Source organism: Helicoverpa armigera, chromosome 19 (genome assembly GCF_030705265.1).
Source record: "Helicoverpa armigera isolate CAAS_96S chromosome 19, ASM3070526v1, whole genome shotgun sequence".
Taxonomy (NCBI): Eukaryota; Metazoa; Arthropoda; class Insecta; order Lepidoptera; family Noctuidae; genus Helicoverpa; species Helicoverpa armigera.
The window spans coordinates 10,050,372-10,077,667 of NC_087138.1; the positions used below are offsets into that span (position 1 = coordinate 10,050,372).

At 34.9% G+C, this 27,296-nt stretch overlaps 1 protein-coding gene across 4 annotated transcripts; it reads left to right on the top strand.

Annotated features, from left to right (window-relative positions):
• Positions 1-4,884: 4,884 nt before the first annotated feature.
• LOC110373932 (yemanuclein) lies at positions 4,885-27,255 on the top strand. Of its 4 annotated transcripts, none has more exons than XM_064039591.1 (18): positions 4,885-5,186; positions 9,992-10,099; positions 10,632-10,739; positions 12,998-13,132; positions 13,681-13,812; positions 14,221-14,308; positions 14,523-14,634; positions 16,028-16,177; positions 16,595-16,716; positions 17,194-17,401; positions 17,852-17,932; positions 18,238-18,354; positions 18,856-18,960; positions 20,108-21,155; positions 21,533-21,590; positions 22,894-22,969; positions 24,840-24,889; positions 25,222-27,255. In XM_064039591.1, exons 1-18 carry the CDS (start codon positions 5,028-5,030, stop codon positions 25,224-25,226), a joined length of 2,862 nt encoding a protein of 953 aa, XP_063895661.1. In that variant the 5' UTR covers positions 4,885-5,027; the 3' UTR covers positions 25,227-27,255. The 4 variants fall into 4 exon arrangements, with proteins under 4 accessions (XP_063895661.1, XP_063895662.1, XP_063895664.1 ...); XM_064039592.1 differs by having other exon boundaries at positions 24,845-24,889; XM_064039594.1 differs by lacking the exon at positions 22,894-22,969.
• Positions 27,256-27,296: the final 41 nt, after the last annotated feature.

Below are 27,296 nucleotides of genomic sequence, written 5' to 3' on the forward strand. Positions count from 1 at the left end.
AATAAAAGAACTCGTCGTGACCAGGTCACCCATTCACGACCTGATCAACTCGTGAAGCTGTTATTTAGCCACGAGCACCTCAAAATGAGACTTCGACTTAATCAAGAAATATAAAATAAATCGACCATTCAGTCAGTTTCACGATCCTTCTGAGAAATGCCCAAGGACAAAAGGTTATCCTTTTCTAGGAAGGAAAATATTTAAGCAGTTATTTAAAAGGTAAATCAGCAATTAAAGAATATCGAAGAACAGGGTGTTCTCGCCTTTATATGTTTGACATGCCCGACTTTGTTCAAGAGCCAACTTATTGTATTTCATTTTTGAGATTTGTAGAAGTTGATATAATTGAACAGCTAAGAGTGATATATTTTGACTTACAAATTGTATTAGCTACAACAATACAGCTAGGTGTAACCGGCGATTAACAATTTTTTTTATTACCTATCTTCGTATTATGTTATCTTCGGTTAGAACCAAATATGATGATTAAATTAAGACATAATTTTTCCGCCAATTTCATAAGAAGATAGAAAAATTGTCAAACACTCCTTTCCCCGAAAAATACAAAGACTTTAACATTCCACTCAAATACGCTAACCCTTGAAAGTTCAATATACCCAAAGGGACTACATGAAAGGGATTAATTCGTATAATCACAAATTAATAGCTCGCTTTCTATACCAAATGTCGGTAAAGCAGTTAAAAGTGGCTTTCCGAAATTGGGACGGCTTGGCATTAAACCGACATGGCGGGCGGAGGTCAAAATTTCATTTTCCCTAATGAATAATATTCTGAGAGTGCGGTCATATATCTCTGGATTCGTAAAATAATATCTACTTTGAGCCCCGTTTGAACGGGCTAGTGGTTAGGCGAGTCGAGTGAGGGAATGGCGTGGCGAGATAAAGGAATTAGTGTTGAATTAAATTACTGTTAGGCTGATAGATAACTCGTAAGTTTGAACTGGAATTGCTAAGTTCGGGGGGCAGTTTTGCTACTACGAGTACCTACTACGACCCCTTTAGTTCATGTTTTGAATCCGTTTATTACAAGGGACAAGGAAGCATTTTATGAAACACAACAGTTAGGGTTTTCTTCCCCTCAGCACAGACTCAGACGAAATCTTGGAATAGATACTTATTTTTTGCTTGAATAAGTAATTGAACCTAAATTAAAGTGGCCTAGCACTGTCACACTATTTATTATAGGTACTGCCAGCAAACAGTTGTAATTCTGTTGCTTAGATACCTAATGAAGTCATACCAACTGGACCACAGTATTTTTTATCGGGCCAGCACTTACCCCAACCAAACGGGGCTAAAGCGAGACTAATGTTTCGTATCTTAATAGGAATCTGGGTCTCATAATGTCCAAGTCATCAGCGTTTTTCGAAAATACCCTTCTTAAAGACCACCGCCCCAGTTTTTGCTGATTACTTCATTTTTTTAATAACCTCACTTCGTTTGAATTTGAATTACAATCCGGTAATTGGGTGCAAACTGAAAACGTAATGTGCAGATGAAATTTAAGTACTTTAGGGTGCTGTAGGGCTGCCACTGTTTAAAGAAAATATTTTTAAAGTAAATGAATGTGCCTCATAAGTATGTAATACGTTACTACGCAGCTATTGACTGTACTTTAGTTAGTAAGTGACTGCTGATATGATGCTATGCAGTCCGTACTTACCTATTACAACTGCGTACGATTGTAACGACTGAATTAGGAATAGTCTGTTATAAGTCATTTGTAGTGTTACGGTAGGTAATGGGAAGAAAAAGATGAGTTTTATAATGGCACCGGTGACAGAGAAGATGCGTGAAAACCCAGTGCTATAGTAGCTATGTGTTATACCAGCCGTTTTCCCGCGGTTTCAACTGCTTCCCGAACTTCTGCCCGAACCCGGATCATCGGGGATAATGTAGCTTCCCAACAGTCAAAGAATTTTTCCAATCAATGAAGTAGTTTCAGAGCCTACTATAATAATAATAAAAATAAGCCCCGCAGGGCATCTGAGGCGGATGACGGGGAGTAGCGACCCCGCGGGGCTATATATCCGAGTGCTCCAGGGAGAGTATACTGTCCCCCATCTCCGGCTTGCCGGAGTGAAGCATGACGGGGGATAGGTCTCCCGCCTCTTGGCTTGCCTTCACCGGCCGGTCAGAGTGGAGTCGCTAGAGCAATGCTCGGAGGGTAGGTGCCTCGTGGTAAGTGGCGAGTGGGCCGGTGATGCTGGACCCACAGGGAGCGCGTGATCTGCGTTTAAAGTCCGCCGAGGTATCCTCACCCTTCTCAGCCGCTCATGTACCTGTTGCCCTCTTGTTGCTTTTCAGTGACTGATTCCCGGGGGCCCAGTAAGTGAGTTGGCGAGTCTCCACCTGCCATTTTTACGTGTATTTATTACATTGTTATCGGCAGGTGCCATAGTTCCCGTAGTTTCCCCATTCCTAGTCCATTAGCATCCCATCACAATAGCCCAAGTAGTTTTCATCCATAGTAAGCAATAGTTTAGCACAGAACCGGGGATTGTCCTTGGGTACATTTCTATAGTGTATACAGGGGTAATCGTCGGTTTTGTGTCACCATTTCATTAAAGTTGTCTCAAAAGGGCTTCAGCGTGTTGGCTTCGGCCCCACGTTCGCCTCCCAAAAATCCGGGACTCTATAGTCCCGAGGTCTGGTAGAGACATACAAGATAATAAAAATAATAATAAAAAACTTTATTCACAAATATGAGACAACTATACAGAATAATACATTTAGTTGCGTTGGATTAAGCAAGTTACAAAGCTATACAAAAGTTTAATAAAGGTATTGTCACAGTAGAATTTAGGCAGAAATGTAAAAAACAGCGTAATGAAATTGAAAGTGGTTTGGTTGTCTTTGGATTGGTTCACCCTATCCCATAGAGCAACACAGGCCACCGGCGGACCACCCTATCCCCTCGTACTAGTGTAGAACTGTATCACGAGCGGATAGTCTTCCTCAACCTTATTACAACACATTCACACATGGTTCCAGTTACAATGACTCAGGCAACAAATATCTTAAAGCTATTTTAAGAAATTAAGTACATTATTGTGAATTATAGTATGTGTAGTAAGTATGTAGTTAATCTGTGTTAATTTATGTATGTATATGAGTGTGTTTAAGTGTATGTTTTGTGTAAGTTACAGTAAGTGTGCGTTGATGTGTGCGTTGATGTGTGCTTACATTTATGTGCTCTTTTTATACTAATTTTTTTATCAGATTTTCAGTGGTGTTGTAGTCTAGTGTTTTTAAGTATTTCTCCAAAGTTTCTTTACATGTTTGGCTATCAAGATTCTTCAATTTAAGATCTTTACTTATTGTATTGTAAAGGCTAGGTCCAAGATAGTTATGGAATTTATGTGCAAAGGTAGTACGGTATTTGGGTAAGTATGTTATAAACTATATCCAAACGTCTCCTATTCGTAAAGTGCGGTTTTACTCATGTCATACAAACAATCAAATCTTTCCTTTTCGTAATACCTATCTATTAGTGTAGTAGATGTATGGGGAAGAATGAGAACGACCAAAAAACAATCGGTATGTATGTAGGTACATAGGGACTTACCTACTGTCATTGTGTGAAGGATGCTATTATGGCTGCAAGGAATCTGCAAAGAGTAGGTAAGTATTAGGTAGGTACGGTAGGTACTTGTGAGCTAACGTTGGATACCTTTCCGTATACAATTAGGCTCCACCGATCCCAAATAATAATGGGATGGGATAACAGCAGGAGAATGATGACCTAAGTACCTACCTAGGTATTTGTTCGCTGTATTGTTATTCTTTTATCTTTACTCTTCTATCTTTACTTTCCGTTTATTGACTATTATTTATTTTTATTTATTTTTTTTATTCTTTCTTTTTGTTTATATCTTTGGTATTTGTCAATTATATATAACCTATATGTATGTACACCCCAAACTGCCCGTTTTTCACTGTATTCTACAGATAAACTCCATCCAAAGGTTGTCTGGAAGAAATTGCTATTTAGCAATAAGACCGCCGATTGTACTGTGTTTTTGTATGTTGTGATGTCCTGTGTTGTGTCTTGGTGTACAATAAAGAATAATCTATCTATCTATCTATCATAGGTAAGTACCTACTTACCCATCTTTTTGAAATGCCAGTCTTCATATTGGACTATGAGACGGGATTGAGAGTTTACTCATATTCTACCTACTAAGTACTAGAACCGACACCATGGAAAACGGAATACATGTTTTTTGTCAAAAGAAATCCTAGGTTTCAAAAGTTTTTTATGCACTGATGATTTATTCCAGCACCATCTTAACACTATATTGACTAGTTTTTGAAGCATTCGATTTGTGTTAGTCAATTAATTTCTGTATTTTCATATAGATGCCGCCGTACTCAACAATGAATAAGGAATCAGGAAAAAATAAGTAATAAATTATAAAACACAATTATTGTAATGTGTTATAACATTTAATTAGCTAATTTTAAAAATAAGTAGTTTATTTATTTTTAAATTTATAAAAGGCTGACAAGTTTGCCCGAATTTTATCTGTGGAAGTCGGTAAAACAGCGATCAGCTGGTGTTCCCTGTTTCAATAAGCGACATCTGTTGCATTAAGAAGAAACGATCTAAACAACAAATTTCTAAAAGCGGAAGGAAGTTACAATCTTTTTACTGTTCATTTTAAAGCTGTAATTAAGTATATATTGTAATTATATTTGAAATATTTTGGTAGTAAATTTTTGTAATGATGATTCTTTAAAGTTTCAGGGTTTCTTTTGTTCGTAATTGTATCATTACATAAAATAATTCGTGCGAAAGTAGCGACATCTTTCAGCATTGATACAAAAACTTACCTGTCATCTATCGGAAAATGTAGTAAACAATGCGTTTAGTTCGCATTCCAACCGGGGCGCTCACAACCCAAACAATGAATACCAACATGGTGGCAATGTGCTACACAGTTTGAAAATGCAGGTCGTGTCATGCTTTGAAAAAAATCATTTTATACTCGAATTTGGTGGAAAATGTCGGACCCTAAACGTGCTACTCTTATAACAGTGGGTGCTCCAAAAAGTGCAAAGAATAATGTGAACAAAACAGTGAGATTAACTATAAATTTGGATGAAAGCAACGAAAGTAAATATCCGGAGCTGAATTACAAGGAACTAGTCATTGCAGAAGAGGTAAGTTATAACAGAAAATCATAGCAATTTACGCAACCATACTGGTTTTCCAGCTCTTTGTAGTGCAGGGAATCAGCTAAAAAAAATTCGAAGCACAAAGATTGTCTGGACAGCGGCTATGGCCGGTTTTGTAGGGTCCAGTTGAAATCGTTTTAGGATATTTTTTGCTTACGTTACACGGTTTTGTATTAGGTTTGTGACATGAATTTGCGTCCACGGGCTGCTCGAGAAGCTCAGATAGCGGTCGCCATGTTTGCAACAATCATAGAAGTTCGTTGTCGGCTTAGAACATCATTTTACGAGAGCAATGTTTTGATCGCTAACACGTTATGATTAAAGTTGTTTTTGCTCCAATATGAATAATTTTTGCACTGTTATGCCATATAAATAACTTGTATAATGAGTGCTGACGATAATGCATTGCGTACGATATCATTATAACACGCGAAAGTCTTGAATCCAATGACCTAGGATAACCTGCCAATTTGTATACGGTGTCCGGTAAAAAGTATGATTTTAGGTTACATTATTATGATTTAATTAAAATACATTGTAAATGAAAGTATGAACATATGTTTGCAATTGGAGTGTATATAAGTGGTATATAGGTATGTTTATCATATAATATGAGATAGAGAATGCGTGTAGGTATCAGATACACTAGGTTGCGTAGCGTTGTACTGCTCTAACGCATTATTAGGATAATGAGATTAAATTTAACCGATAGAAGGGGTTATTTATTATGTATTGCGAGCGTATATAGAATGTTTGGTTATGTATTTGTTTTCAAACTTGATCTGCAATGTTGCCAAGTTGGGTTTCGCTTGCAAAATGCACGCGTTGGCAGATCGTATCACGACCTTTGCTTCTTTGTGAGCTTTTTTATTTTCCTATGCCTTTATTCTCAATCGATATGGGTATAATGAGTATATAATGTGCATAGGTTATGTACGAGTGCACTATGTATTTATGTTTGCGCGCGCATGTGTGTGTGAGTAAATATTTGATTAGGATTTGTATGTGTTGCAATTTGAGGACGTATTTTTTTGTTTTAATGTATTTTTGTATTTTGTGGGATGTTTAAGTAGGTAGGTATATGTATTTAAAAACGGATTATGTAGGTAGTGTTATCACACATTTAGGTTTTTCGCGATGCAGTATTGGGTTAGTAATGGCGGTAAGATGTTTCGTTTTTATGAAACAGGTTAGTTGAAACTTTTTGGATGCTGGTTGTTTTTTTTAATTGTGTGCGTGCAGTTTCGCGCGCGCGCCTTCTGCCAATAATGGCGCGCTTTTATCGCCGTTATGTCAATGGAATAACGTCTATTATTGAATAGCTTTTGTTTGTATAATGTTTTGTAAATAAACTGTTTATATTTTTGTTGTTTGGTGAATGTTAGTTGGGATTATCGCGGTGTTTCTGCTTACAGATATAAGTAATGTTTATGAGTATTATTTTTTTTGTGGAAATGAGTCCTTTTCATTTGTGTAGTATAGGAAGGTCTGTGTTCGCTTAGTGCCCAGTGGGTCACGTACACGTAGGCCTTTCAAAAGTGGGAAATGTGAATATTAAGATAACAATGGGCCATTATTTTGTTATTTTTGTCCTAGGTAGACCTCACCCACTTAGCTAGATTATTTGAATCATGGTGATGTAATTGTGTAAATGATTCATTCGATGATAATAATATCGAATAAGTAGGTACCATATTTTTATTATTTGTCTAAACAAGATTAAACGTGTTATTTTATTAATTTTTTCACATGTAAAATGTGAAGGTTTTTTTTTTCATCGATAATGTTATTATTATTACCTTAGTAGGCGTTTAGCGTGGGTTCACTCATGTGATTGTCAAGGCCACGTAGTAAATCGATCTTTTTTACGTATTCCACGAAACGTTTATTTAGAATTATCAACCTATAACGTAAATAGACTATTCAATTGTATCTACCTACCTATATCTATAAAAAACGCCGGATAAAAATTTCTATGTAAATACGCTAAGGAATTGAAAATAGTCCTTATGTCTTATAAATTAGAGTTCAAATTACGATGTCATTATTTGACAGGTGTTAAAAATTATCAACTTTTTGTAATGTATTGTCTGCTATTGTGAAAAAAAACAGTTTGAATCGCGTTTTACATTAACAATTGTCTATACACTGCGCCTTTACACTTTCTCTTTTTAACCGACTTTAAAAAAGGAGGTGCACAATTTGAGTGTAATGTTTTTTTTGTTTTCTCATTCATGCAACAAGGATTATGTAAATGCAACTAATCAATTTATTGTATGAAAATAACTGATTAAATTACTTATATGACAAGATAACAGTAATCTATAAATTTCAATACACTTGAAAATAGACCAAGGTGAAATCTTATGCAAATTTCAACCAATCAGAGCACAGTTTTACGTCACAAACCGTCTTATTGGTTGGTAATCATGTGACATCTTTTGTTTTATGTTACCTATAAAAATTACCATAAGCCCACATTATTGTTTTTGCGAATTATTAATAAGACGTCTTAGTTTCTCTCAGTTTAAGACTAAAAGTATTATCTAAATGGAAAGGTTAAAAAGGTCAAGACATTCCACACAGTACTTAAAAATAAATTCTAAGTAATTTACAAGTAAATATCTGTGAGATTGACATGATAGTAATAATCATACCCTATGCATAATAACGCAGTGTGTACTAAAAAGTTTTCAAATTAGATCATTCAAGTCTCAAACATTTTGTACCCAAAAATTAAAGTGTCAGAATAAAAAAAATTGAGATTCTCATAGAGAAAAATGCCCTGAAGATTTTTTACTGTTACAAGAATTGTCTACAATTAACCCCCAGGCTGCTGTTGGAAAACACAAAGTTTTGGATGAGAGTTTTAAAAGTGCATTTTTATTTTTAAAGTAATTGAAAAACAGCCCCTGCTTTTTAGACTGCTAATTGCTATGTAAATAACATTTTTGGAAAGTAATAAACTCCTACAAAAACCTTGAAAACAAGTATCAACAGACTGGTTTTGTAAGATTCCAGTCCAATTTAATGCTTGTAAAAAATAATTCAGTTTTAGCCTAGCCATTATTTGATTAGAAAAATATTTATAATCTAGATTTGGGTTCTCGCAGCATTAAGTTAATTTTAGTACCATGATTAATTCATGAATAGCTGACCTAGTTAGACATTAGCTTATATTCTATAGACATTATGAATTATGGATTATCAGTATCATTTATCACCTTTTATGACATATCCATGGTTAACATCATCTGCATAGCCTTTTTCCAACTACCTTTGGGTTGGCTTTCAGGTCTGACACCAGTCTAACCAAGGGGTATTGGGTTGCCTGGTTAACTGGGTTGAGGAGGTCAGATAGGGCAGTCGCTCCTTGTAAAGCACTGGTACTCAGCTACATCCAGTAAGACTGGAAGCCGACCCCAACATAGTTGGGAAAAGGGCTCTGAGGATGATGATGTTTGGGTTGGCTTCCAGTCTAACCGTATGCAGCTGAGTAATGAAATAAGAAAAAATAACTACTTTCCCCTCTCAACTTTTTCTTTATGATTGTATCAATATTCAATAGATCACCAGAAAAACATGCTAATAACGGAATCAGTATTTTTTTCACGAGAGCTGATTATAATTTTGAAAAGGTGCCAAAACTAATTGTGAAATGTTTGGTCTTCCGACTTTCTTTTAGTATTATTACTGGGAAACATTTTATAATTTTCAAGTTATTAAATTATCATGATGATCTTTTCGCTTAAAAACAAGCATAAATAAGTAATTATCAAATAGTTTTCTTTACCAAGAAATGGATAAGTTCCCAAAGGTAAATTATGCTAACAATTTGTTCCCAGTAGAAATTAAAAATGACCTGTTCATTCATAATCTGGCACATCAATGACAACGTGAGAATCCTACATGGTTTATAGTGCACATATCTGTAAATGCATACTTACTGTAAATACATACCACATACATAGTCATCATAAATAAGGTTCTTGACCTACTAAGGCGTAACAGCATTATTATACAACAGTGTTCGCTTAGATTTAGCTTCTAGCATAATCTTTAGGTACCAGTGTCTAGTAATATAACCTACATGATTGACTATGGACAATTTTGAATCTAAAACTTTTAAACAAGCAGAAAAGAGTTTGATTGTGCGGATACTATAAAATAATAGCAGAAAATATAAAAAACATCCTCAAAAATATATTACATTTCTTTTATGTAGGTTTTTAAGTGATTCTCATTTTTTTCCACATTATTTTCATGACTAAAATAGGTGTGCTAAAAGTAAACCTATTGCTTTCTGTCTATTCTATTCTCATACAAAACGCTGTCGGTTTCACGCTGTCAGAATAGCCACTATCTTTAACTTCCGCCAACTTCGAGCACTAGGTATACCTACCTTCATAGATAGGCGATCGTGAAAACTTTTTGACATGGCAACCGATTGGCACAATTTTATTCTAACAGTCATTCACTGTTGCATTTCAACGGTTTTTTGACTCACTACTGTTTCTTGCTAAGTATTGTAGGTAGGTATATTGATCATCACATTTGCGTGATGTCATTTAGGGTTTTGTTAAGGAAATCGAATGTTAATTATCCTCTAATGGTGAAAGAAAAATTAACTTACAGTTAATTTATGGTGGTAATTTTTTCTTTCACTATAAAATACAGGATGTGTAGAGAAGGCGGGTAGTGGGCAGTGTTTTGATACCAGTTGATTTAAAAAATAAAACTACTTTAAATAATGTTTTTTATTAATTAAATTTTGAATTATTCTGTTTCAGAGGAAGAAGAGAGTAGAGAGAGAAAATGGTAAGACAGCAGGGCTGGACCCGTTCTCAGAGAACAATGATGATGTGGAACGCATTGCCAGGAAGTTTGAACAGAAATATGTAAGTTTCCTTTTGATTATTAGTTTGCTGTAAATATGGGTATAATTATAATGTAAAACATAGCCATAAGTGTGTAGAAGCACAGGAAACCATAATGTTAATTATAAAAAACCAAATGGCTTTATCCCTTTATGAGCAACAAATGACTAAAGTTAATTACTCTGAAATACTTTTTCCTTAGAAAACAAATGTCTCAAAATGATTAGTAAATGTTGTTAGGTTTTGATGAATCTTTACTAATAATTACTATTTTCTTTGCAAGTTCTTTGGGCCTCAACAGCAAATCACTTATTACAAACTACATTTCACTATTTTTTTAAATCTAAATAAAATAAAATAAATGGATTAATTCGATTTTAATCGACTTCAAAACAGCAGGAGTTTCTTTTATGTTTTTTCTTTGTACTAAAATCGAGATAGGTTGATAGAACAACCCTGTTCAGTATTAGACATCCTACGGCTAATTAAAGTTCATTAAATTAGAAAAATGGTACATGTGCTATAATTATATTCCTTATATAAAATATTTCAGGGCGGAAAGAGCACATATGGCCGCAAGGGCAGGTCGAAACATGACGATTTTGCGGACATCGGCGCGGGCTACGATGAAAATGATTCTTTCATCGACAACACACATGGGGTAAGACATTTGAAAAAAATAATTATTAAATAATATGCAAGTTACTTATTTCTATCGTCTGTTAGGTGCATTCATGAATTTCTTCTCCACTTTTCCATAATAAATTCAGGACAAAATATTTTCCTCTATTCTGCTATTGAATTTTAAAGAGAACCAATCCTCAGAATTAGAAACTTCTACATTCAAATAAACATATCCAAACCGTTCTGTCACTTGAAGAGATTTCTGTAACTGTATACATTTTTGCAATAAATAAATAAACGAGATCATAGCTTTTCACACGTCACAGACAGACACACTTACCGGCCAAAACTTACCTCATTATGCGTTAAGGGTTAAAAATAACCAACTTCACAATACGTAATCAAAGCAATTAAGTGGTAAGCCAAAACGGTAGTATTTGGGTCACGGTATTTTAGACTAGCAGTTGGGACTGTCGCACCGGAATATAATAAATATAAATAAATAAATAAATAATAAATAAAATTTATTAAAAAATAATGTTTACAAAAAAGAACACTAATCCAACAGAAACAAGTTTTCCTGTTACAAGGATGATACAATTAATGTGCTTACAAATATACTAGAACTAGAATATGAATAACGATAGATTCGGAAAATGCATTATTTGATAGTGGACCGCCCGAACTAGGTTTAATTTAAACCTGTGTTTCAGGTCATCACTTACAATCCAGTTTCATTATGGCAGAAAGTTTTAGTTAAAACGAAAATATATTCTATTACAATAAATAACTACACAACTAAGCTTAGCATACAATTAGTACACATAATATAACTATATCTATGGAATAATACAAAAATAAACATTAACAAGTAGAACAGACTAAATATTATAACAAAATTTCTAGAAGTTGTTCTGTGTCTGTGTAATTCAGTGTCACTAAGTATTCTGACAACATCTTACTACATTTTTTATACCTTAAACTATAGAAACTCAGTACTTTGTTAAGCCTATTATATAGAAGAGGTCCTAAAAACACGTAAAAACGCTTAGTAAAGGCATGTCTGATTTGAGGCTTTATGCAAACTAAGTCCTTCCTTCTCTTGTCCGAAGGCAGAGGGTCAAAAGGAAGTGCAGTATGCTGGTGTAGCACTATGTTTAAAATATATAATTGCCGCACTGTAAGCACATCGCATGCTGTGTAGAGTTGGTGCGTAGGAAATCGAAAAGGGCGGAAGGTAGCGACCTTAAGAATTGCTCTTTGAGCACGTTCTAATGGGAGTAAAATTGTTTTAGCTGCACCGCCCCAAGAAGTTATGCAATATGTAAGAATAGATTGACACAAAGCTAAATAAACCTGTTTTATTACTTTGTAGTCGGCAATATTACGTAAATTTTTAAATACATATATTAATTTGCGTACTCTCGTACATAGTAACTCGATATGTTTACGGAAATTTAGATTTGAGTCAATCGTAACACCTAGATATTTTACTTGGTCAGCTTTGGCTAAAGTGGGGCAAGAGCATGCATTGTCAGCATACGTGCAGTTAATATGTGCGTGAATGTTTAGGTTACTAAGTGGTATGTTATTGTTTCTAATTGTAAATAAAACGTAATTGGTTTTATCTGCGTTTAATGTTAGGAGGTGATTCTGGAGACACTTAGTCACAACGTCAAAACCATTTTGAGCAATATCATACACCTCAGCTCTTGACTTGCCTGAAAACAATAGAGCAGTGTCATCCGCATATGACATTATAACTCCATTTTGGAGCGAAAGGCTGCATAGCTCATTCGTTTCCAGAATATATCCCGTTTTAGCATTAGCTTTCTATTGACTGTTTTGAAATAACCCTCTTTGAGATTTTTGTAGGTAATACTTATACATATATATTATATATGTAGGTACTTTTCCTTCAAACATATAAAACGTTAGGAAGGTACATAATAACTGAATGCTTATTATTGCTAATGTGATTTATTACCCCACTGCGCCAGAAGGATAATTAATTATTTTAATGTTGGTATTTCAGTCTAATTTGCTTCTGAAATTCTCATTGGTTTAATGATCATACATTTGTGAAAAAAAATCTTTATAAAATCGTCTCAGTAGGAACTACACTTTTGAAATGACATATCTACCTCAAATTGTCATACTTTGTACGAGAAATCGTTAATACCTCGCAAATGCGCGTTCTCACCAAATTCTCATTCTCATATACAAGAAAAGTAAAGTAAAACACCAAATTCTTCACCATAATTTTACAATTTAACCCCTTTTATTTCTTCCCAGTACGATGAGATGATCCCTCCGGAGTGCGACACGTTACACGGCGGGTTTTACATCAACTGCGGATCTCTGGAGTTCAAGAGTGTGCCTGAGAACCAGTCCGCCATATCCGATGCTGAACCCGGCAGGAGAAATAAGGTGAGTTTGTAAAAATGCTGATTTTAATGACATATGGACCTGGACTTCACAGAACCCTTGCTGAGTAGAGTAATTTTTAAAGTAGGAAGTAGAAGTTCACTCCTCACGGATTTCAAAAGTCATTTATTCAAAGTAGGCTGAAAATCAGCACTTTTCGAACGTCAAAACAAAAGACAGCCCCCAAAACGCCCGCCCTTCATTTATTTTACTGAGCGAGCGAAGAGGAGAGAGTAAAGAGTAATTTATAAAGGATCTCTGATCCTTGGTGGAATCTCGCCTTTATACTTCAAAATCCAGTCAAATAACACAGTAATGGAATAAAAAAGTAAAATCTGTAGTTTTTTTAAGTCCAATTTTGCAAAAGACGGCCAGCTTCCAAAACAGCAGTGCTTCTCCCTTCAAATTTTCATAAATATTTATGCTGCAAAAAAGGAATAAACTGCTCAGCTCAGCAACTTCTCTTCACATGCAAATAATGGAATGCCTCCTACTTATATAGTATATCTTTGTGTGCATACTATATTAATGTTTTTTTATTTCTTAAACAGAGGCGCATCTCATCGAGCAGTAGTGAGGAAGAGTCATCGGAGAGCTCCTCCGAGTCCAGTCAGGATGTAAAGGATCCCAAAGCCATTGCTAACGGTGATGTGGATTCACACAATACTGAACATCGGAAGAAGGTATATAGATTAATACATTTTAACTACATGGATGTAATTTTATGATAAGAGTGATATTGCAGGATGTATGTCATGCTATGGAAGCTGCCAGTTAGCTATGGTTATGTGAATTTGTTATTAAACATACTATTTCGGCACCTATTTGTTACTGTATAATACTACTGGTACCATAGTACCTTTTTGTACCAACATCTTGTCGCGCTTGTACTGAAGTCATATTACTGACCACATTATTAGTTTATCATATCTAGTGTATAGCTTGGTAAAGTATTAATAATTAATACAGCAATAAATGATAGTTAACATTATTGCTACTAATATCTACAGCAGAAATAATAACGATGATAGTAGGAATTCCCTAAAAGTTGGTCATTCAATAAAATAATTGTTATTATTTGTGATTAACAGAAAAATAAGAAGATTGAAAAGAAGAAAGCTAAGAAAGTGCGGCGCACTGACTCTTCAGCAGCTACGTCTGGGAAACAAACTTCCGATGGTATGTTTTATTTCATAAACAATTTATTTATTATGTATAAACTAGCTGTTTTTCCGCGGTTTAACCCACGTACCGTAAGAACTACTACAAACTACTAGTTTATCCATTATTTTTTTATTAATTATATATTTTTTTCCTCGTTATATTTATCAGTATAGATGAGTTTTATAATTATTTACATTTTACCTTCATAATAACAATAACTACGTTTCAGACAACGCTCATGGTGAGGGCGAAAGTGCAGACTCACGTACATCTCAGTCAGACTCTCTGACATCTAAACCTGCGCCCAGTTCTGAAAACGCCATCACTTCTGACAGCTCCAGGTAAGTATTGCTGTGAAAATAAAGTTTGTATGATTACAAACTTTTTTTTTGTTATCTGATGATTACTCACTATTTTTTTTTTTGAGAAATGTGTCCCTGTAGTTACTGATTCTTCTCCACGAGACCAGCCTTTATAACCGTCCAACCAACTTGACTTTTCGTAAGAATCTGTATGGTCTCTTTGAAATATTTTTTTTACATAGTACTTACATACCTTGAATTTTGAATCTGCCTCATTGATCAAGTAGAGTAGTCGCATAGAGCGACTGCTGGGCACTGGGTCTAGAGTTCGATCCCCAAATCGGAGCGAAATAGCTTCGTGGGCTGGCGGACAAAAGGTCTGGCGTTGAGTCTACGCCATTATTTCATTCAAATATTACCAGTTTTATTATGCAAACCTTTACAATTACACGTTATATGTGTTACTTAAAAAAATCGGTAAAAAAACTTTTAAGTTAAACGGTTTTATGTTATGTGCACTGAAAACTAGAAAATAAAAAAAAACTGTTACTTGCCTATAAACCTACATAGGTGGTCCCGGTCATATTAGACTAAAATAAAAACGTGGGGCCCATTACCTAACTATTGCTGTAATACTTTCTTCTAGAGGTATAATTGGTGTGGATTTCTACTTACTATAATCGTAACTGGACATTTTGACAATCAATAAATCAGCCGTAGCGGCTTCACCAGCGAACGCCGAGCTCACGATCTACCAAAGTATAAAGATATGCTTTGCCATAGGTAGGATTTCAGAGGGCCCCCACGTTTTTATTTTAGTCTAATATGACCGGGACCACCTATGTAGGTTTATAGGCAAGTAACAGTTTTTTTTTATTTTCTAGTTTTCAGTGCACATAAGATAAAACCGTTTAACTTAAAAGTTTTTTTACCGATTTTTTATTTTCTAGTTTTTAGTATTTAATGAAAATGCCTACCGAATATTCCTCATTCTATATATGGGTCAGCAGCGATGAGGGAGTGCCAGACTCTTACTGACTAATAAAAACCGTTGTGTTTCGTCGTAGGCCTTTTATGTACCGGGACAATCCCGCAGCCCAGGCAGGCCTTGGCCCTGTTGGGTCCCGCTGGGGTTGCTGACAGTATTCTACTTGAGTAGCCCTTTCATTTGATACCCATATTGAGGGGGTTGTGGAAAAATATATAATCTGCCATTTTGTACCGGCGGCCATCTTGGATTTACAATGTTATTGATATTAGTATATTGTATTGTCATCGGACTTAAAGGTGTGTACCAAATTTCAGATCAATCTGACAACAGCAAGGTACTTAAATTTGAATTACTAAATTTGACCCAAGAATAAATAATAAAACAAACAGGGTAAGCTAAATAAAACCGTTTAATAAATTAATCAACTCATGTAATCCACAGGGACACAGAAATGAAAGTGGAAGCGAAATTGCCGGCGCCCGTCGCTGCCGCCTTAGAGTCTCTGGAAAGCTTCGTCAGTCGAACACTCGCGCAGAACCCCGCCACGTCTAGGAAACAGCTCATGGCACTTTCAGAACAGTTTGTTGTCAGGTATGTACAATTAATCAAAAAATTTAGTTAGAGATGAAAAAAGTAATTTAAAATTCTATGGTGAATTATCTTAATATATAAGGCTGGAACATGATCTTAAATCGGTTAATCTGCTTAAAACCTATATACCATTGGGGAGTTTAAAAAGTTTTAAGAACACACGGAACATCTTAGTATCAGCGGCTGACAGAGCGCGCAACGCTTTGGGCCACGTGATGGAGAATAAGTCTATTCATAAAAGTAGACACTTATCCAAACCTTGAAATAGGCTTAGAATTTATTTACCACTAACAAGTTATACGAGAACTATATGTATAATAGTTTAAAGTTTTCTTTTTTTATGATAATATATATTTACTTTTATTGACCCCATAGACATTGTTATACTTACATAGGTATTTTTTTTATATTTGTCAGACTAAGTTCGGCGCTGTCGGGTAGTTCTACAAGTGTTAGCAGTGCTTCATGGTCGCGGGCGGCCGCCGCACTCGGGACTTCTCGTGCGAAGCTGCAGCATCGACACACACAGCCTACTACATGTAAATATAAATGTTTTTCTATATTATACATTAGTTGTCCTTGAATACTTATTTTGTTGTTGGTCTAGCTGTCGCAAGCGCGGCTGCTGAGCACAGGGTCTCGGGTTTGAATCCCGAAATCGCTTCGTGGGTTTTAGATAATCTCACAGAGCAGCCCGGAGCCTATCGGCTGGCGATTGATACATCCGTGCATCGGAAAGCACGTAAATGTCGGTCCTGCGCCTGATCTTTTTCCGGTCGTGTCGGATTACCGTCCCATCGGGCTATGAGAGTGAAGGAATAGTGAGTGCACCTGTGTCTGCGCAAATGCTTGTGCACTATAATATGTCCTGCACAGTTGGCTAATCTCCTTACATGAGAACAGCCGCCCTAGCCGATAATCGGCTAGGAGGGCATCATGATTATGTCGTATGTAACTCAATCAAATTAATGAGAATAAAAAACTTACACAAACTTCATTCATTCTTCCATTTACAGCAGCGTCAACAACAACAATTGCTCAACAAACAACAGCGACAGCCAACACTGCCAACTCAACATCTACATCAACGGTTGCGTCATCAACAGTTGCGTCAACAACACAGCGTAACGTCAAACGTAAAGTTGATGATGACTTAGAAGATTTTGATCCCAACACGCTCACCTTTGAACAGAGGGAGGCTATGATTGTTGAGACTTTACTTAGGTAAGGGCCTTTTTGAAAATATTTCATAGTTAACTAGCTTCTGCCAGCGTTTTCACCTGCATCCCGTGGGAACTACTTCCCGTACCGGGACAAAAAAGTAGCCTATAGCCTGCCTATTGGGCTCTGAAAGAATTTTCAAAATTCCTGAGATTGGCATGTTCAAACAAACAAACTCTTTAGCTTTATAATATTAGTATGGATTATTCCGTTTATTGGTTTATGCCTCTCATAACCTAAGATTAAAAAAAGTTTAAAAAGATTAAAGTTTAAAAAAGTAAATTGAACTGATATTTTTATGTAGGTAAATATTTATATCTCTGATGTAGCAAAAACTCATCTGCGAGTTGCCCACTGTGAAATTTTAAATACAGTTGAGTATAAATTAAAAAGAACATTTATCGGTTTCAAAATGTTAATTAATACTTACAGCCAATAACTTCTTGTTTCCAGGTTAAAAGCATTAATAGATGAGCGCACGCCGGCTATGATAGCTAACTATAATGCTGAGTGTGAACGAGTACAAGAAGAGAGGTCAGTTATTATAAAATTCATTGTGTTTATTCCAATAAAAAAAATATTCGTTAAAAGATTGTTTCTGCTGCTAACTTTGTTTATTGTAGTAGAAAAAGTGAATTACAAATACAATATTAGATTTTGTGTAATAGTTTTTGGGTATTTTATTTAACTTAGTGAATGATTGCAATTTATATTGTATGTAATGTATTAATTTCCAGATGTTCATTGCATGATATATGTATATTACCACCTTTATTTATTTAAAATTATAACTTGTTCAATATTATCTAACAATAAGAAACTCTCAATAAACATTACAGGAAGAAGATCCAGATAGCGTCGGCAGCAGAAGGCGCCCCGCACGTGGAGAAGCGTCTCCCCAAGCGACGCTTCCCCTGGTGTGCACGCAGCCGGGCACTGCTCGCTAGAGCTGCTAGGTACAGTAGAACAACTAAAATTATACTTTAGTTTTTATTCATATATGAGTATGGAGTGTATCTCGCGCATATTTTTGGTATTAACAGAGTGAGAAGGTAAATTATGGAATGAGGCACATTTCTCTGCGGAAATTCATAAAAATAAAATAGTCTTAATTTCAGTAGGCAATAAATTGAAGCTCGGATGCAGGTTATAATACCAGTTTTATGCTACTTTTATACCTACTCTTATGCATATACACGTGAAGCAAAGGTCCCGCCTTTATGCATATGCATAAAAAAACAGTTACCATACAATCGACACCTATATTCAAGATGTGTTTCGCGCCGCTCGTATTCGATGAGACAACAAATCATGTTTTGAGGAAATACGTGTCAGGTATAGGCTCGGCTGCATGAAAATTGTCTCTTTGATAATGTATCTCATATCTCTAAAATTACACCCACAGGGTACAACTAATATTAGTAACAGTTTATAAAGCCATATTTTTATGCATCCAGGTTGGCAGGCGCGGGGGCCCCGGCGGCCCGCCTGCTGCACGCGCGGGTGCTGCCACTATTCCCGGCAGGCTTTGTCCGCATGCCCACGCTGCTCAGGCAGGCCGAGTGAGTACAGTACCTACCCTATATACTCATCACTATACTAATATACTGGTTTTTATTCATTTAGAAAAAAGGTCTACAAGACTCAGGCCCATTTTCACAAAAACCAATTGAACAAAACAACAATTGATTTATAGAAAAAAGTTTATTAGCAGTCAAGAGTAGGCCTTAGAAGATATGATAAAGGACAATGGGCAGATTGGTATACCCCACCAATAGCAATGTCATATATATCATTGGATAGGCATTTTTTATGTAGAACAACATTTACTATAACAGCTTTGCTGAAATGTTTGTCCGTTCTGAGATATAGATCAAAAACTGTGCAAAAGTTAGAACTAAGTAATCTATTGATAACTCAAGTTTTTAAAGGAAAATCTAAGTACTACCAAGTGTAAGTCTTGTAAGTGCTACCTGCTGTGCCCGTTAGGATCCATAATTGTTACTATTATGTAGCATTTCAACCTTTTATTGTATCAACTGGATTTTGGGCGTAATGAGAAACCGCACCAATAGCAAAGTCATATATATCGTTGGATAGGTCTTTTTAATTGGAACAATATTTACTGTGACAGCTTTGTTCTATTGTTTGTCTGTTATAAAAGGTTGAAATGCTACATACCTAATAGTAACAATTATGGACCCTAACGGGCACAGCAGGTAGCACTTACAAGACTTACACTTGGTAGTACTTAGATTTTCCTTTAAAAACTTGAGTTATCAATAGATTACTTAGTTCTAACTTTTGCACAGTTTTTGATCTATATCTCAGAACGGACAAACATTTCAACAAAGCTGTCATAGTAAATATTGTTCTACATAAAAAGACCTATCCAATGGTATATATGACATTCCTATTGGTGGGATATACCAGGTCCCATATATTTGTGCCCATTGTCCTTTAGAAAAAAAAAATTACAATACTGCTATTGTAGACACCAATATCGTTATTTTAATGAGTCTTTGAAACTCATTATTTACTACTAATTATGTAAAGACATTTTTTATTTGGACATGTAGGAACAACAATACTTTTAGTGCTAAAATATATCACCCCTAAAATAACGTGCTATTGTGCTTATTATATCATCAATAAGTTTGGAGCTTGCCTAAAAGAAAATAACTAAAACCAACCATCTTTAAATTCCAGTCTCAGCAAAGAAATCAAAGTATCAGACTTGAAACGTCAACGGCTCGGCTCAGCATCGCAACCACCAACACAGCGGCCCGAACCTGCACCGCCCAGGATCGAACCCCAACCACAACGCAGCGAGACTCTCCCTTCAACCACTTTTACCGAACCCATCACGTTCCCAAGCTCGCTCACCGTCACCACTACCACCAGTAAACCATCACCAGATAAAACTGACACTGAAGAACCAAAAGTCAGCAAAAACTCAGTCTTTGGCAATATTATGAACACCTTTTCAATCAGCAAAGATCTCATCGTAGAGAAACCAGATAAAAAAGACACTGAAAAGAAAGAAGAACTATACATTCCTCCGAACAATATTGGCAGCATTACTATTACACCGGTACCCAATAACCCTCCTAAACCTGAGAAAAAATTGAACAATAATGTCCAAGCTACAGATAAACACTCAGGCTTCATAAGGGTTAAGTCACCAGCAGCACTGAACGAAATGGTTAAAAAGGACAAGAGTAAGAAATCAGAGAAGAGTCAAATCAAAGAAAAGAGAGTGGCTTCCCCGTTACATGTAGACACCAGTTACCAGCCCAGCAAAAAAGACCCCAGTCCAAAGTTAAAGGAAGAAATTCCTCAAAAGCAGATTGAAAGCATGAGGGTCTCTGAAAACAACATCCCGAGACCAGCCTTAGTTCCTGTACACCACTCCCCAACATTTGCAAAACCAGACAAAAGACCACCAGAAGTCAAAAAGAAAAAAGATGTTGTTATAATATCGGATGTTGATCCTTTAAGTGAGCAAGAACCGTTAGCAGTTGACGATAGTAGCAGTGACGTTGAGTTAGTGGAAGACAATAGGACTGAAAAAAGTGATAAAAGTGAGAAACGTGATAAAAGTGAGACAGTGCCTTCCAACCGTGTGAACTGTGACGCGAACAAAAAACTCAGTAATAGCAATTGTAGGAAGGATAAGGAAGTGCGCAAGAGTGACAGTGAAGAGCCTACTAACGATGAAATTGATACCATTATGAGAAATATTAGGGAGATGGAGGTGAGAAATTCTGTCACATAAAAAAGTATGTTATTTTATTATACAAACTTTACCTATTACCGCCAAGTTTCACCAAAATCCATTTGGTAGTTTTTGCTTGAAAAAGAAATAAACATCCATACCTACAAAATTTCATTAGTAATGTAATGTTCTATATGCATTTGCTAATAAATAAGTTAAAGCGTGAAATCATCCTTTCTGTGTCACTTTTCAATGGAAAACAAATTGTAGTCTTCAAAGAATAATTCATCATACTATAAAAACGATTGTTTCAACTTGTGTCGGAAAATAGATTTTTCATAGTAAATTTATTTATCATAGATATAATTATGTATTTTACTAACTAGAAATTAACATTATCTTTTTGTATTTTCCAGCATTCTCAAGAACCTACAAAGTTCAACAGTAATTCGTATGGAGGAGTTATCACAAACGGTAATTATCGTTTTCACTTTTATACCTATTATAAAATATAATACTATAGGCTGAAATTATGGGAAATTGGGCTTTAGGCTACCAATATAAAGAACTGTATATCTGCTATTTAATTCCTAATGAGATTATAAGAGTATTTGGAAATGGTTTTTATAATCAATAATTTATTTATCGGGTGCTTAGTGTAATTATATTATTCAAGGCTTTGACTGCCAAAGGGTTTTAAAGGGAAATCGTTTAACTTATGATGAGCTTTTTAATGGTAAAAGAGAGCACCATCTTAGCAGAAATATCAACATGAAAAATACATTAACATGAACGCCGCAAATACATAGGTAGCATCCCCTGTTTGTTAATAAATTGTTGTGAAGTTTCCTAACTTTCATAACCCGGGCAACCCAATACAAGGGGGGTGTACTACGCCCAATCGAATGACAAATAATCGAATGCCAATTGATCGACCACTATAAATCGAAATTCTAAATACTCGAACATTCATAATATCGAATGGTTATTAAATCTAACATTCAATACATCACGCAGTCAATACATCGAGTGTTCAAAATATCGAATGTTCGTTTGATCGAGCGTTAAATGCATCGCATATTCATCCTATCGAAAAATTTATATTTTTTATAAATACAAGAAAAATCAAAATTTATGAATAATTTATAAATTTTAATGTAGTTTTTATTATTTAACATTTTTTCAATCGCATTATCATCCCTTTTGCCTCTTTTTTGTAAAGTTGGTCTTCCCAATCCCGCGTTTGCCTTTTCAATTCACACAAAATTTTAAAATGTACCTTTAAAAGATAAGAATTAAAGATTAAAATGTGATTTATTAATAAATTTTGAGTTTTTCTTGTATGTATAAAAAATATACATTTTTCGATAGGATGAATATGCGATGCATTTAACGCTCGATCAAACGAAAATTCGATATTTTGAACACTCGATGTATTGACTGCGTGATGTATTGAATGTTAGATTTAATAACCATTCGATATTATGAATGTTCGAGTATTTAGAATTTCGATTTATAGTGGTCGATCAATTGGCATTCGATTATTTGTCATTCGATTGGGCGTAGTACACCCATACAAGGGGTATTGGGTACTGACTGGTACATAGCTGCGTCTGGTTAGACTGGAAGCCGACCCCAACACAGTTGGGAAAGGGCTCGGAAGAAGGAGAGACAGTACTACATAGTTGGTAAATGGCTTGGGAGATGATAATGATATTACATGGGGGTAAAGAATAAATGAAACTAGAAGGGTAAGCGTGCTGTTTATGTCTGTTAGCGAAACACTCGCGGTGCTCGAGCCAGCCCGCCTTCCCCCGCGCCGCCTTCGACGACGCCTCCAACTCCGACAAGCTGTAAGTGCACGCAGCGCCACGGATACTGTAGCATATGGAGTTTTCAACGTACTTAGTAAAAATACTACTCTCAAAATAAAAAGCGGATGTTAAAAGTCGGGGTTGAAAATTGTACTGCACTGAGGTGAACTTATAATACAGTATTATTTTTATAAATTGTAACTTATAATGAAATGAATCTGCATAAATTGCTAACCCGATTCTTTCATTAAAACAAGTCCTTTGGTTGACTAGCTTCCATTTTTTTTAAATCTCTTAACTTCTATAGCAATTGTATGATCCAATTTAATTGCATACAAAATCCCGATTTGTCTACATTGTAGTCAACTGTGAAAACTCCATTTAGCTACTACTCTGTGTTCGTCATTGTGCTTGTACAGCTTCTAACTAGGTTGTAACGAGTGTTTTCTGCAGTGAAGATTGTAATGTAAAAATACACACTATTTTGGGCCTGTTTTATATTGGTGTTTCTCTAAAAATAAAAAGAATAAAACAATATAAAATAAATAATTTAAAATAATGTAAAGTCGTGGTGGCCTAGTGGGTAAAGGACCAACCTCAAGTACGAGGGCGCGGGTTCGATCCCAGGTCAGGCAAGTACCAATGCAACTTTTCTAAGTTTGTATGTACTTTCTAAGTATTCTTAGACACCATTGGCTGTGTTTCGGATGGCACGTTAAACTGTAGGTCCCGGCTGTCATTGAACATCCTTGGCAGTCGTTACGGGTAGTCAGAAGCCAGTAAGTCTGACACCAGTCTAACCAAGGGGTATCGGGTTGCCCGGGTTACTGGGTTGAGGAGGTCAGATAGGCAGTCGCTTCTTGTAAAGCACTGGTACTCAGCTGAATCCGGTTAGACTGGAAGCCGACCCCAACATGATTGGGAAAAGGCTCGGAGGATGAATTTAAAATAATGTAACTCGTTCCAACCATTCGCCACGTCCTCACGCGCTATGCTTTGTACATATAATTATGCTCATCATTTTTGCACTTTGTAATCATATACATACATAGGTACATATGTAAAACACTATAGAATAGAATGTAAAAAAATTTTAAACGCTTATATTATATACACATTGTTATTTATACTGTTTATCTTAAAAAAAAAAACCCTCTTCCTTTCGTAATTTATTACAATTAGGATAATATATATTTTTTTAGATAATTCTGTATAAATGTAGCTTTATAGAGTCAATTATGGGTTAAAACTTATTTGTAAGTCATTTTTAGCTATACTAGAATTTGAAATAAAAATGTAAAACATTTGTAGAAACATATTTGTCAATGTGTACTAATGCTTTAATATCCATTTCATTATGTGTATTGTGTATCTTTGTGACTAAAACATTTTTGTGATCATATTTGTATTCCATTCCAAATTGTAACATGACGAGGGTGTTTGACTTTAGTTGGTCCCTAAACCTATTAGAAATTGTGATTCCTTTTTATTATTTTGTATTAATGAATTAGCTTTCACCAACGTGATTTTGCCCACGCGCCGTGGTATCTACTTCGCGCCCCTCTATAATAGGGTCCTTCATAAACGAGCTATCTAACATAGAAATATTTTTTTAAATCGGATCTGGTAGCGGTATGAAAGCTTTTCCCTAACATACCTAGAAGTTAAGCACCCTCATAAAATTTAAGGCCTTTACTACAAAAACTTTAAACCCTGTTTTACACTTGTCTAATAAAATTTTGGCTGCAAAATGAACCATATGTCAACGTCATAATTTGACATTTTTTTAGACAAGGCATAAACTGGCGTTTAAAAGTTTTTGTGGTAAGACAGTAAATGTCTTGTAAATAAATAATTTTGGATAAAACGAAACATAGCACCTTGTCTATAGACGTTTCATTTGTTTCAGTACAGAACGCACTTCTTTGAACAAAATGGATGGATGTAATGCCATCACAGGTGAGAAAACATTATTATTTTAATTTTATTTACTGAAAGACTATCTTACTTGAAAAATAATAATAGTTTTATTTAGCTATAGGGAAATGTGTTCTGTAGTAAGAATAGTAGGCATATTTATATAATTTTAAAATGCTGTGTTTTAAATTGGTGGGCTGTCATTTTTACACCCTTGGCAGTTTTCGGGGTAGTCAGAATTATTAACACTGGTTAGACTTGAAGCCTCCAATATAGTTGGATAAAGGCTAGGCAGGATACTGCGTGTCACTGCAAAAAACAATTATTAATACCTTGTATTTCTTAATTTAATTATCTATTCAATATTGTTCCAGGATGATGCGTCGACGCTGTTGAAATCACAAGGATGTTGTAATAGTTACATGAAGATACTATATATCTCAGCCGAACTAGCCACTACCGGTATCTCAATTTATACTGTACACGCGGTTTTTCCATTCGGTAGGTCGTGTTGCCTTGGTCATTTATTTGTCTTACTAGCTTTTTCGTTCAATTTCACTCGAAAATACTACTCGTATCAGGATATAATATAGCCTATGTTAAGCAGGGTCTCGATACTGCTAATTTCGTTTAAGCTACATACGATTGATGTCCAATCACGACTCAATTACGATTAAAGCGTATGTGGTCTTCCACTATTCTTTCTTTTAAATAATCGTAAACTATCCTTTAGACTAAATGATAGACCAATGACAAACCGATGAAATGTCATTGAAATACGATTGGTCTTATTAGTAGCAGAATGCCCGTTACGGTTAAAACTGCTATTGAGATTCAATTGTCACACATGAACTTAGCAAAATCAAGCCCCAGGTAAGTGATTGTTTTTTGAAATCAGTACAGTTTTTAGTTTATTTGTTACATATAAATATTTGCTCTACTTAGAACTTGAAAAGTACATGTGGGACATTGTTGAAAATACAAGTTCAATAATAAGGAATAACACAAGTTTTGTTAATTTTTTCTTTAAAATTCAACAAAACCTGTGATGCATTACTTTTTAGCGGACGTCCCAAAAAGGAGGAGGTTTTCAATTTTGATCTTTGTATGTTATGACATTTAAGTCCACCAAAATATTCTGAAATTAAACTTTTTCTTGTTAATAGCTCCGAAACTAGAGTAGTAAACTAAGCAGTAGTGCCAATAAATCTATTCTAAATAGCAATTCAATTTATTCAGTTACCACAAAATATATATTAAATTCTTTTCTGAAAGTATTATTTTCGTTAAATTATCTCACTGTTAACAATATGCACCAATGTTGTCAAATTATCAAGATACACGATCTACCGACATCGATAAACTCGCGATAGTTGTCTAAGCACGTTATTATGTCGATAGCAAATATATCGATAAAAAGAAAAGTCGATTTTTATCTGCTTATCGACATAATTGACCCTAGTGATGCGCTTATCAAGACTATTATTGTCGATTTTGGCATTTTTTTTGCTTTTGTCGGGTCCAGGGAATATTTTGTTTTATTTTTTCAAGTTATTTTGTGTTTTTTTTTAAACCGTATTGCATGCTCATTGTCTTAATTTTTACCTTAATACTTACTGCTTGAATTTTTTATTTAAATGTGATTTTTATTAAAATGCAAAATAGTTCCTTTCAGATTATTTAATCAATAACTTTAAATAGTACCTTAAAAATTGTTTTTTCAAATTATCTTTTGCCTTTTCATTTAACTGTCTTCATAATGATTTTCTTTTTCGTCATATCTCTGGACCCACGTGCTAGACAAAAAAGATGTTTAATTTTATTGATAAATAAACTAAGTTTGTATAGAAACACGTATTTTGTATAATAAAGCTATTAGTTTTACGACAAACACCAACAAGAATGCTGCTCCACTTTTTCAACTGTCGTTTGCATGTTGAAATAATTTAGAACGATAGATATTTTTTGTGTAAGCAACACTGCGAACGACTTTTGAGTACATAGTTTCAGTAAAAACTACTTTATCTTCTATATTCATAAGTTGTAAGATCTTCTAGGATTGAGACAATATTGTCAATTGGTATTACTATTTCCTAGGCCTAAAATATGTGAAATTACGCCAAAAAGTTAAGATTTAAATCATGATTGTACTATTAATGATAATTGTTTTAATAACTAAAGGCATTTTAGTAGTTGTCACATATAACTGCTAGATGCGCAAAATCAAGAGTTGTGGAGCAGTAAGATATTTTTACACAAACGCAGATGAAAATAATATGATATTTATGTATGTAGTTTTATTTTGTTTAAAATAAAACGTTAAAACTTCTTTTGTGATTGAGTGAGTTGAAATCCTAAATTCCAAATTATGCCCAATGTAACGATTATGAATAAATATTTATAATGAATATGATGTATTTAATTCACACAACCAAACATATCTTTTATT